The sequence below is a fragment of the Vidua macroura genome, chromosome 2 (assembly GCF_024509145.1).
Source record: "Vidua macroura isolate BioBank_ID:100142 chromosome 2, ASM2450914v1, whole genome shotgun sequence".
NCBI lineage: Eukaryota > Metazoa > Chordata > Aves > Passeriformes > Viduidae > Vidua > Vidua macroura.
Genome location: NC_071572.1, coordinates 23,825,913 through 23,839,697, shown reverse-complemented (window position 1 = coordinate 23,839,697; position 13,785 = coordinate 23,825,913). Strand labels below are relative to the sequence as shown.

General features: G+C 37.0%; 1 protein-coding gene across 1 annotated transcript in view; it reads right to left on the bottom strand.

Annotated features, from left to right (window-relative positions):
- MYO16 (myosin XVI) overlaps positions 1-13,785 on the bottom strand; it is a 354,523-nt gene that overhangs the window by 174,558 nt on the left and 166,180 nt on the right. Inside the window, exon 8 of the mRNA XM_053971244.1 lies at positions 862-937. Within this exon, the coding sequence (XP_053827219.1) occupies positions 862-937 (76 nt within the window). The remainder of the gene's footprint in view (positions 1-861; positions 938-13,785) is intronic.

Here is a 13,785-nt window from a genome sequence, read left to right as displayed (position 1 = left end):
TGTTAAATACCTACTAAATATGGTTAGTTAACTGTATTGTTAGATTATCTGAGTTTAGTTCACAGCCCTTTTTACAAATAAAAACTCTATCTAACCACAAACAACTCTTCTAAGGTTAAGTGTCATGAAGTTCCCTGTATTTGTAGGCACTTGAAGCAGAACATGTTTTGCTTTATTATGCAAGGGAAGTTTCACCCACAATCAGGAAGTTTCTATTATCTACATTACTGAGTTCTTCATTTTATCCTAGGCATATAATGTTGAACAACTGTGTGTTTCTTCTTTTCCACACTGCTAACTAGCACTACTGACATTAGCTCTGCTTTGGTCTCTGTGTTAGACCAGCTGATCTGAAGTCCCTTCCAACCTAACAGACTCTACAATTCTATTACCTTTAGAGCCAGTGTTTCAGCTCCCTGTTGCTATCTGGTTTAAGAAGGTGCCTTCTGCAGTAAACAAGAGCAGCTACATTTCAAAACTAGGTGTTGAATTTGTTTTCAGATAATAGCTATAGAAATTCGACTCAAGAGGCCTTGTACTACAAGCAGTTGAGACAGAAAGGAACTCAGTGAGAAAACACCAAAAATGTGTAAATGCAGCTACCACCAAGGCAGGGAAGAACTCTCAAGTAAGAAACAGCTAAAAATAAACAGGGAATTAAACAAGTGGAAGGACATGCTGTCATTTCATATGATATCCTGCGTTACCATGACCAGCAGTTTTCAGCAATGTATGTAAGAATGTACGGACATGTACGTGTATATAACTCTACACACTAAATAAGCTATAGCTAAGAAAGAAGGAAAGAAAACAGTGTCACAAAAGCTAATACATACACAATGTACATGGATTTTCACCTACCTGAAGGCTTTTCATTATTGCAGTTAAGAAGATTGGGGTTTGCCTGGTGCATCAAAAGCAGCTTCACAAGATTGGTCTAAAATGGGCAAAACCAGAGGTATTTGAAATGGGAGAAGTAGGACAGGTGCCTGTCACTCAGTTTATTCCTTCCTTCCTGCACTATCTGAAATAATGTGATAAACCACAGGCAGTACCTCCCAACCCCCACCTTCTTCAGCTACTAAAAACATTTCTATAAATCACAAGTGTCAGAGTAAAATTCAATTCTCCTACAATTTCAGGATACCCTTGGCAAAACTCCACCCCCAAATCACCTTCCATGCACACATGTGTAAACAAATTCACAAAGGAACAAACCTACCACTCATCACCACCTGTTAAGACTTAGATCACAAATATTTCTTCATGCCTAACTAATCCAACAACTGTGTGCCAGCACTGTCAAAGGAGTCTGACTCACAGCCACCATGACAGAAGTAAATCTGTTCTCAGTCAGTAGTAGAAATTGGCACATTTATCTTATGTTCACCAAAATCATCTAATCTATTACTAAAGATAAAAATTATAGCATAGTAGGAGAGGGTAGAGTATCATATAATGACAAAGTCTAAAACCTATTTTTCAATTCCTTCAAGGAACTGTTTTTAGTGAGTTCTTCTATGGCTGCACCAAAGTCTCTAGAGACACTTTCCCATCAAAGGCTGTAGCAATGTCTATCCTGATAAACTGGTCAGAAATGGGTGAAAGGCTGCATAAGGAACAAAAAATACTTTCAGAATATGAATGTAGAGCCCAACTAAATGACAGAACTATATGCATTTTTGAATATATGTTAAAGCAAATAGACAGGAGAGACAAGGATGAGCACAGGGGGAAAAATGCTGTGAAGGAAAGAAAGGATTTTTCAGAGAAGAACACATCTAGAGATAAATGAGACCTGACCTGGAAGTCAGTTAAGGAACAGGATAGTCATTTGGCATAAATGCAAGTAATAAACAAATAAATAGGAAAGAAATCATTGTAATAAAAACAAAAATCAATTTGGATTCAGTACACAGGAGGAAAATTACTAGAAAACACCATGATAATGAGGAATCCATTAAAACCCAAGCTTCAAAGCATAGAAAACCAGGAAAATATTGTTGCAAATTTCTATAAAATAAAAAGGTCTTGCTCTCCTCAGATTTCTAATGCTGGCTTTCTTTTCTTGCAGTAACAGCAGAAAATTCAGCAAACTCCAAGAAGTGGGGAAGCCATAAAAGGTTTATTTCCAAATCCAATTATCCCTGCTTTCCACTGAGAAATTACAACACATTTAAAAATATACACATATATGTCTTTATTCGGAAAAAATGAACATTCTTAGTTATGGAGCTATTGAATAATCTCTGAAAAGTGGTAGTAGTTGTATTAAAGGAAGGAGGCTTTAAATGCATTTTCAGTTTAGTAATAATACACAGCTTTTTGGGTTACCAAAGGTTTGGATTCATATCACAAGAAATACCATGCTCCAATATCAGTGCTTCCTGCTGCCAATGAAATATCTCCTGCTGGGATTCCTTGATGCATGCCACCAAGACTAAGGTATTTGGGTCACCGACAATTTCAGTAACCTGATTTTGGATACACAACTCTCTTGTGTCAGAATTTAACTCATTCACTAGTGTTTTAGAAGGAGTATTTTAAAATACAATTTAGACTGTAATGTAAAAATGCATATCTTCAGAACCATGTCTAACAAAAGAAATATTTGAAGAATAACTACAGCAAATTACCACTAAGCAGAGTTACAAATAACATACATATGACCAGGTCAAGAAATAACAAATTACCTAATGAATTGTTGTAGAACCTATGAATAAAATTTGTATATAATATATATATTATATACATATAATATATATACTATATATATATAAAAATGTATATTATATATATATATATATTTTTTTTTTCCTGTTTTCCCAGTGTAGACTTTGCCTATTCATGTAAATTTTAAAAAATAGAGTGTCATGACTCACTGTGCAGAAAATGCCACAGTAATTGTAGTTATTTAAAATATCTGCTTATAAAATATCATTTGTCTTGCTTCTCCTTTTAAACCCTTAACTATTTATTCAGTACCTTTAAAAAGAACACCAGGAAACATCTCAGACCTTAATTTTCTCCTTTTAGATCTTATCTCTGAATATCCTCCTTCCCAAAATACAAAATTAGTTACCTTTTCTGTATTCATAAAGCATGGCTGTCTCTCTTTTCCTGGTATTCTGCTCAAATTGCAATATTTCTATATTTCTGTGACATCTCTTACTGGATATCTTATCCTCTGATTGTTGAGAATGCTACTGCAAAGAATATTTTCCTCTCTCACGCTTTAATCTGAAAGTCCCACCTTTTAGGTTCCCCTGGCTCCTTCTTTTCTCCCCAAGCCAGAAGATCCTTGCCCTCATTTTCAAAGGACTTCAGAGATTCTCCACCATTTATGTATTCCCATTCATGCACCATTCTGGCTTCAGTTCCCACTGCACATGGGACTGAGACTTTGGCCATCACATTTTAAGGTACCTATTTCTGTACTTTTTTGAGGCTGCTCCTTATACTAATGAGGAAGCCTTGAAAATATTGGTGAAGCTAGAATGTGAACATCCATTCACCACCTGTTCTGATGTGATGCTTGCCGAAGAGACACAGTTGATTCCACCACTCAGATGAACTGAAAAATGGCCCAATGGCTGGGCCCAGAGGCTGCTGATGAGTGGCCAGCAGACTAGGTGGAGGCCAGTAACCAGCACCCCAGGGAACAGTAATGGGGCCTGTTTCACATCCCCATTAAAGATCTGGTTGATGGGGCAAAGTTCTCTGTTGGCATTAAATGTGGGGAGTGGCTGATATGCAAGAGGGTTGTGCTGACATCCTGAGGGACCTCAACAGACCGGAGAAATGGGCAGATAAGAACCTCATGAACCTCAACATGGCCAAGTGCAAAAGAACAACTCCAGGCACCAGTACATGCTGAGGGCTACCCAACTGGAAAGGAGCTTTGGAGAAAAGGATCTGGGGGTTCTGGTAAATATCTTGCTGCACATGAGTGAGCAATGTGTTTTGCCTAGGCAGGAAGCAAATGGTTCCCTGAACAGCATTTAGGAAGAGTGTTGCCCATACTTGACCTATGGTGAACCTTCCTCACTACTCAGCACAGATGAGGTCACACCTGCAGTTCTGGGCCCATTTCTGAACTTCTTAATACAAAAGTGACATGGAAGAGTCTAGCAAAAGGCCATTAAGATAATTAAGAGACTGGAGCACCTCACATATGAGGAAAAACCGGAAGAGCTGGAATTATCCAACCTGGAGAAACAAAGGTTCAGGGGAATCTTATCCATGTGGGTAAATACCTGAAGGGAGGGTATAAAGATGACAGAGACAAGCTCTTTTCAGTGGTGCCTAGTGACAGGGCAGTAGGGTACTGAGGCATCTCCCTTGCACAGATGGATTGAGGGAGTTGGGCCTGTTCAGTCTGGAGATGAGAAGACTGGGAGGGGACCACATCAATCTCTGTCAGTATCTGAAGGGAGGGTGTCAAGAGGATGGAGCCAGGCTCTGCTCCATGGTTCTGAGCAACAAGACAAGAGGCAATGGGCAGAAAATGATTCACAAGAAGTTTCACCTGAACATGAGGAATAACTTCTTTAAATTCAGGTGACCATGCACTGGAAGCAATCACTCACAGTGGTTATGGAGTCTCCCTCACTGGAGATATTCAAGAACTGTCTGGACATAATCCTGTGCCCTGTGTTCTGGGATGATCCTGCTTGAGCAGGGGGGTTGAACCATATGATGCACTGTGGTCCCTTCCAGTCTTATCGCTTCTGTGATATACAATTTCCCTGTACTGAAAAAGAGGCTAAGTTTTACCATGCATTAAATGCTATCTAAAAAAAAAAAAAAAAAAAAAACAAAACCCAACAAAAAAAAACCACAAAAACAAAACCAAAACAAACAAACAAAAAAACCCAACAAACAAACAAACAAAACAAAATAAAACAAAAAAAATGCTGAGTTTCATAAAACAAAGGCTCAGGAGCATGATTGTTGGCAAGATTGCAAGGCCTCTTGCCACAGACATGTAACTGCAGTGACAGAGAAGGAAATATGGGACATGAAGGTGTAACAGAGATTCCTCAAGAATCTCCCCATGCACTTGAGCCTGCCAAGGCATCTCCAAACTGCTCTCAAACCATGCTATTTTTCACTAGTAATTAATTAGCTGTAAAGAAGAAGCAGTATTCCTGAGAAGTGTCTTCCTTCCTCTCTTGTCTGGTCAGATATTTTCCTCTGAAGCCATGGACATTAGATGTGTATGAGCACCTGCAAAGGGTAAACTGCTGGCTCTGCCTGAGCTTTTAGCTCTTATTATCCAAATAGTAATCCCAGAGCCACTAACTCAGATCATTTATTCTCTTTTCTTTATCATCAGAGGGATACCTGCTTAAGACCTGAATTCAGAAAGCTGGAGGTTTTATGCAAATGTCCTCATGTGCTGTTTTGCACAGCAATGAATATGCATGATCCAATTTGTATGAATCCCCAACAGTAAATTCCTTCAGTCTTTCATTTTCTTCCCTATCATCATCAAAATTTCTCTCCACTTCTCCACTCCACTCTGTCTGTTTCAACATTGGACATATTCTGTAATATCTAAGGGACCTGGTTTACCATCAACCTTTTGGCTCCTAGCCTCCTTCTCCATTTTTAATTCCCCAGACACTTTTTCATATCCACTCATCAGTTCTCTCAGGCTGAGTCCTCACCACCTTCTTCTGGCAATTTTGTTCTACCTGCTGACACTTCTCAGTTTACCACTGGATATTGTCCAAAATGGGCCCATTTTTACTGGATATGGTCCCCATCATGTGCTCATCCACAGTGAGACAGATGTACAATAAGAAACTAGTGTAACAGCAATCTTAAATCAAAATCAGTATTATTTTTGTCCATCAATCTCACACTATTGTGTGAAATACAGTAAAATCACCAAACATATCTAAGGTATATGTTCACAAAACACAGCAAAACCTCTAGACAGAACACAAGAAATATCACTGATTACACCATTATAATCTGCAGTCTTCACCACTGAGTAAGATGACCTATCTCTGCACTCATAAGGACCAGTTTTCTATTGCTCATATAAGTAAAATTTAACTGACTGAGTTAAGTGCATGTTTACTTGTGTGATTTTTGTTAGGCAGTTTGCTAGGACTGCTGCCTGTGAATGCTTATGATTTTTCAGGGTTTTTTGTTTTGTTTTTTTTGGGGGTTTTGTTTGTTTGTTTGTTTTTGTTTGTTTGTCTTTTTCTTTATAAATTAGACAGAAAAATAAAGCAACTAAAAATGAAGCACTTCTGGTAGCCAGCTGTGGAAAAATATTTTACTTGTCCTTGTGAGCTCCAGTGATTGTATGATTTGAAGACTTTTATTAGGTAGAAGATGAATTCCATAGCCTGAGAGTATTTTTTGTTGTTGTTGTCTGCTTGGAAAATCATCAAAACTTAGCCATGTTTCAAAACTTTGAAAAAAATCAGCTACCCAATGCTTGTAAAACAGGTTTTTTTTATTCTAATGGATAAATCAGGGAGCCCCCTTTTGCTAGTACAGTCTACTTTAGGTCTACATGTTAACAGAACCAGCAACAGCTGCTTTATTTGAATATACAGTTGGATGTTCAAAAGATTTGCAATAAAAAGAATAAAAAATCAGTTTCCATTTTTATTAGTACTGTTATTATAATTACTAAGCTTCTTTGACAGAAGTGCTGTAGTTTAATGCTAACCATATATTCCATAGATCGAATAAATAAGATCAGATAAGTCATGGAACAATATAACTCTTTAGAATAACACTGGAGACTATTTAACTAATTAAATAGGGTGATAATAGGCACTTTACCAAGCATCAAGGACATAAAAAAGAAAAATATAGGTTAGGAACCTTACTCCTGGGGAGTGAAACAAATTCCAAGACAGAGACTCCCAACATTAGGGAGTAAGGTAACTGTTAAGCCATTAGAGTTTTGTGAGCTGAGCTTCTAAAATCATGTATTTGTTCTCCATTACATAATAGTATGCCTTAGATAACTGTGTGTCCCTTACAGAAAAAAATTCATAGGTAAAGCCCCAAAAAAGAGCAATAGTGTTCAAAAGGCTAAATAGTATTTCCTCTGCAATTGCAAATCTGATCCGCGGTACCACTCTAAACACAGGAAATTATGTCTGAAACTAATTACAAATCTCCATTCTTAATACAATATAGATTAGGAAGATTTTTTAATTTTCTATTTGAGTGCAGAGAAAAGGGGACCAAAACCAACTGTGGTCAGCAAAGTGGAACAGATCAGGAAAAGTAGGTTGTGGGAATAAGACTAGCAGCAGGGTAGAAAGCGTTGAGGGGGAGCGTGTGGAATGGAAGAAGGCATAGATAAAAAGCTGGAATCTGGAACTAACAGCATGAAATAAATGAAGTGAAAGGGAAGAAGAGAAATGTGGCAAGGAGCCAGGATGTAGGTAGAGTCAGACTAATCAGAAAAATGAAAGAAGAAAGTGACATGTGAGGAAAAAACCACTGAGATTGAACAAGGGAGATCAGGACTGTAAGCAAGTGGGACAGAAGGGCAGGAAGGTTGGCATGGAGTCAAAGTAGAAAAAAAATGAAAGCTTGGATGAGAACCGGGAAAAGAAGGAGGGGCAGAAGCTGACTGTGCAAGGCATCATGATTCAGAGAAAACGTGTCAGGAAAGGACATGAAGCCAGGCAAATGAATCGGACAATAAGGCAATAGAATAAGGACAAGAATGGAACAGACTGGAGGCAATGGGACAAATCAGGCTATGTGTGGGAGGAATGAACCGTAAATACTGCGTCTGTTCAGGCACAGAGCCTGGAATGGAACCCAAGCTCCCCAAGTGTCACCACTACCTTTCTGCAGTCAGCAAGTTTAACCTAGATGGTTTAAGAAGATGCCTCTTTAACCTCTGGAACAGTTCCAGCAAAAAAAAGGGAAGCCTAATGCTGTTTTCAGCTGTTAAAGCAAGTGACAAAGGTCATGTAAATGGTTTTCTACAGCTGATGTAAAAACTGCATCAGTCTTTACTTGAAGACTGATAACCTACATTTCTATTTTTCACTCCACCAGGAAATGTGACAGAGAAAAATAAAATAAATCAGGGAAAATATGTGATCTTGTGATTAAAGATGCTTGTAATTTATGGTTCTACAAGTTATATATTTATATTACAGAGATCAGAAATCTTCCACTTCTCAAAGTTTGTGCCTGAAAAACCTTGTTAGACATCTTTTTTCATTCTTGCCTCTCATATATGAAAGTCACTATAAACAGTATTTTAAGGAAAATAAAATTTATATCAATCTGAGAGATCCTGCAATAACCGAGTATATAGTGTAGACTGTGCACACCTCAGCTTTAAAAACACACACGTAAACACTGAGAATTTTATAGTAATTTTGTAAATTGAGATTTTTCTTAGTCTGTATATGAAATTCAAATTCATTTGTTATCATTCGGTATTGTGTGAATCTCAGATTCCTTATGCTCTCGGCCCACAATTAGCATTTGAATCATCTATAGAAATCTTGTGAATATATTGGGAGTGAAAAAAAGATATCACAAGCAAAAATCCTAAAGCGAACTCTCTGTTTAAGGAAACTCAGTGTAATTTGATCTGAAGGGAAATACAGCTCTTCTACCTGAGTACAATCAGATATGCCAAATATGAACAAAAAGACTCAAGAAAAAAGAGTGAGATATGTCTGGATAAAATGTATTGAGATATGTCTGGATGCTCTAGAGGATTTTCTGACCATAAATTAAAGTCTCCAACTACTTGACAGGGACAATATTTATTCCTTGTGTGACTATAATCTATTCTTTTTGAAACACTAAAAAAACACCCCCTTCTTTAGGCTCTTCTCACTGAAAGCATTTGTGGAGTGTGGTTGCAGAAGTTCAGAAACTGCATTCAAAGGAACTCCTGTGGCAATGGCCAAACTTCATGAGATTAAGTATCATCTCCCACAATGAGTTCATATATCCATCTACACTGAAGCAAATTCGAGCAACAGATCTGAATTTTTTTGTTTGTTTGTTTCGAGTGCAACATGCACTTGAAGAAAAAAAAGGTCATGGTTGAGTGAAATTGCTAAACTGTTTTGGTAATGATGAGCAAATTAGTTCCTATAGTAAGAGGGTATATAATCTGAATTTAATCAAGGAGCAGAGTCCCTTTTACAATCTGAAATAAATGTTGTGTTTTGATGAACTGATGAATCAGAGGGGTATGATCCAGATCAACCAAATGTGTGTAAGGGAGAATATACTTAGAGAATGACAATTTGAAAATGACACAGGAATTATATAAATTGCTAAGAAACATGAGGTAGGCCTGATGGTATCTATAAGGTTTTTTTTTATTTAGGTGGAATATTTCCAATTTATATTGGAAGAAATCCTTTCTAGTACAGGAGTTACTCTTGCAGAGATTCAGTCAGCAGTTGAAAAAATGTCCTGTTGTTTTTTTGGGTTTTTTTTTGACATCATGAAGCCCTTTAAACCTCAAAGCCAGAGGCTAAATCTGTCTTACTAAGTAGGAGAGTGCATTGAAGCAAGCTTAAGTATCCCTTATAATCCACACTGCTTAACTGTTAGCTCTCCCCCTGACTCTCCTTTGGACCACTCCAACCAGCTCTCTACAAACATGACTAATCTCCTATAGAGGAACCTAGCTTTAAACAATATGAATGTGAGCCAGGCTGTTGCCTGGCTTAATCCCTAGTCCTCTTTTATTTAGTGATTTAACAGTTTAGACATAGGCGTCATCCCCCAAGGATGAAATTTTGGGAGAGGTAGTGTTTAAGCTACTGCAGAGTCAGCTCTGACCTGCATGTCTCTGATAGCTGTTTGAAAGGTGACATTTCTGTGATAAACAGCAAAGAAACAGCTTGTGCCTGGGAATTGTGCCAAAGTACCCAAGGCAAATGTCAGAGCTGCAGCCTATTCCCACCATGGGGAGGGCGAGTGTGCGCTCTCCTGATCACAGCAGCTGGAAGACGTCCAGCAGGGACAGCACTACCAATGCCAGATTGCTAGCTGTCCACAAAGTAAATTCAAATTAAGGGGCCAGCCTGAGAAACACAAGTTGCCCTTCTGCAGCTGGCACCAGTGCCAGCACGGGCAGGGTGGTACCCAAGCGATGACGACGTGTGCCCTGCGCTGGTGTGCACAGACAGCAACCTCAAATACACCAGCACTGCCCCTGCTGCGTGAGAGGGACACAGAGCAGTTCCAGCTGCCATCAAAAACAGGGTTAAACATGTCAAGGTCCAAAAGGCCCTGTTAAATTTACACAGGCAACCCTGACATATTCTAATTTCTTGAGGCTATCTTTGTTGGCTTGATAATCTTATTTTGCAGAGGTTTTTGTGTGTCACAGGTGCAAATTTGGGTGTGTGTTATTTTCTATCATTTTATTAGGGTAAAATGATTAAGGTAAGCAACTCTGATCTTAATACCTCAATAATATCAATTTTTTTGGATATAATGTTAATATGCATTAAAAACACAAAATTGCCTTTAGCCTTAATACTTATTGGGGGCAGAGGGGAGGAAATGACAGCAGTTCTAGGAACTCAGAATAACATTGTTTAAAAATTGATCTATTTTTTAATGTTTGCAGACTGGTATTATTTTAATTAACAGTCTATTACACTCAGTAATAATGTAATCTGTTTCTGTAAAGCAGATTCTTGTCTTACAGAGACTGACCTTCAGGCAGTAGCCTCAGCTGTCCTATTCTGTACTCAGTAGCCATATCCTGTACACAAGCCTCAAACTCTCCAGCAATATCCTGTACCCCTATGCAAAAAACATATTCTACTCTGGATGATCTCTGGATCATTCTGTCACAGGACAATTCATTTATTATTCATCCATGCTCTGTTTTAATATTCAGACTAATAATGCTTTTACATGGTAAATTTATCCATTAAACTGGTTTTCTTTGCAAATATTTGTAAAGATAGACACAGACACTATTTTTTTTTCAACATCAGGTAATACGTACTGACACTTAAAACTCTTACTCATTCCCTCTCTGGAAACAATACAACAGCATTCTGCTACATTTTGCTTGTGATAAGATTGGTTTTGTTTTAAGTATCTAATTCTACTCCTCCTCTAGGATTCCCTCTGTACAACTTTATATTTTCTAAATATAAGGCATCAACTCCATGCCCCCTTAATGATGACTGGGGACACCCAGAACACCAGTGGGCAGTGGCCCCATCCTTTAGCCCCACACTTTGATCTGGATTCCTCATGAAAGATTTAAAACTATTCAGATTACACTTCTGACATATGCTAGTTGCCCATGATTTCTATAACCAAGGAGGTTCAGACCTATAAGCAATGAATCATCTCCCCTGTTTTAAATGCATCCCCTAGAATTCTCTGAGTTGTCTTCTAGAGGTGATTATTCCCAGTAGACAAGAAAAAGCTTTGACTTTGTCCTTAAGTTTAGTTGGCTAAATTTGGTTGAGAAGAACCCCATCCTAAATAAAAATGGATTTGCCATTACCAAGGAATCTCTACAGCCAGGTTTATTATAAGGTGTGGATGCAATGTCTTTCACATTATTAGTTCACTCAGATTGATGCATCTTTCACCAGTAATTTTACATATAAATTACTGTGGAAGATGGAGCAGGAAGATTTTTATAATCCACTTCATTCACAACTTGAGATTTGTAACAAGAAGCTTACAGTGCCTTTATTCTTTACAACTTTCCTCCTGTGCAGAAGCAAATTAAATTTCCTCACTATAAATTTAAAACTTACACAGTTCCTTGGGTTTTTTTTTTCTCTTCTTTTTTTTTTTTCTCCAGGGAATGTAAATTAGTACTATCTCTATTATTGCTATGCTCTTACAAATAGCCAAATGTGTGGTTTTTTTCCCATTTTGTCTATTTACAAATATAGAATAATATATGTAGAGAGCTGAAGTGCTTCAATTTAGGCTGGATGTTACTCTAAAATAGAGTAACACTTTCTTCATATCACAACTTTTTTTTTTGTGATATGTAAAATATATGTATGTAAGGTATGTACCATAAAATAGCTCAAAAACTAAATCTGTAATTTGTATAACTAATTTAATAACATTTTATTATGGCGATATGTTTCTCCACATGAAAAATACATCTGCAGCTATTTTATAAACAGGAAAAACTATCAGTCCTTAAGACTCCTGGAATATAATATTATTCCAATATTGGATGGGGTTTGGTTGCAGGTAGTGCAGCACCAGTGCTAGAAAATTATTCAATGACAATGGTTTACAACAGGTTTTTTGAAATTTCTGTGACCACTCATTAAAGGATCATTGCTTATTAGACAAGCCATAAAACAAGTAAAGATTATTTTGGTGTTCAAATACATTTCTGAAAGGACAGAAATCCTCCCAAGAACTTAAAAAGACAGCAAACTAAAACAAAATAAACTTTATGAGAGTCTTCCAGTACAAGATATTTATCACTCTAGCAAGTTTTTTAAGTGTGACTTTTTAAAAAAATATGCCACAAATACGTGTTAGAAGAGTGTGAAACTGTAAGGGATCAAGTCCAGAATTTATATTAATTGCTTTTTCAGGGAACATTAAAATTTTTGGCTAAAAAATAACCATTTCCTCATAAATATATTTTACTTTAAAAGAGACTATCCAATTCATATCTTGTCTAAGGTTATTTCCTTTCTGCCAAATTACTTTTACCCAAAATAGGAACAATGCTCATATTAGTCTATAATTAATTACTCAAAATGGAATTATAAATATGGTATGCATGAGAATTCATTGTAAGGCTAAAAGATATTTCAAAATTATCATCATAAGAAAGGAAATTTTAAAAATACCCTGATGGTGTAGTTACCAGAAAGAAGTAGAAGATATGTAATAAATCCCTTTAATAAAGGAATTTAAATTATTTACTTGTTTCTTACAAACAGAATCACAGAAAAGCTGTATTAATCTGCTTAATAACATTGAGAAAATATATATAGTGATAACAAGATATTTCTAAACTTTGTTATTTACTAACACTACAGAGGGAAAATATTTAGTCTGTATTTAGCTAATTTTAATGAAGAAGAGTACAATGTTCCTTCATGGCCTTTGTCTGTGTGTACCCATGCTGGTTGTATAGAGACTAGAGCAGCTGGTCCCTTACTCCTCACTGAAAACTCCTGAAATAGTAAGAATTAACATTATTGTCATCTGGGACATAAGGGAGATGCAATCCAACAAAAGTGCCAACAAGAAGGATCATTTAAAAAATAGCAATCTGTCCTCTTAGAATTCTTCTATAGGAAAGACATTTTTTCCATTAGCCACTTTCAACTACAAACTTTACATGTACAGGCCTGTTTCTAAAAGAAAAATACCTATCTTCATAAGAAAAAGAGTATTTCAAGTCATCCAGAGTTAGTGTTGCAAACATATGCATGATACACATATATAAGGAAAGGTAAGTCCTTTCCCAGCCCTTTCAAGTGACTTCTTTAAAGTACTCTTGAATTAAACTCGGGTTTAGCTTTACAGTAGAAGAAATGGACAGCTGTAATACAACAACCACATTGTGGCAGTACAAAGCCCTAACTTGTAAGCCATCCTAAAATTAGGAACAAGAAGCTCAAGACTGCATCACTGCTATCCCTTACTTCTGAGTAAGAGCTTTCCTGCCCTACTGAAGTCTGAAGATAGACAGAGTGAGTGCAGAGGGATAAGTGAGATTAATAGAACTGTAGCAGAATTACAGAACAGCATAGGATAAGACAGGATGAGAAAATTAAATCTACAGTA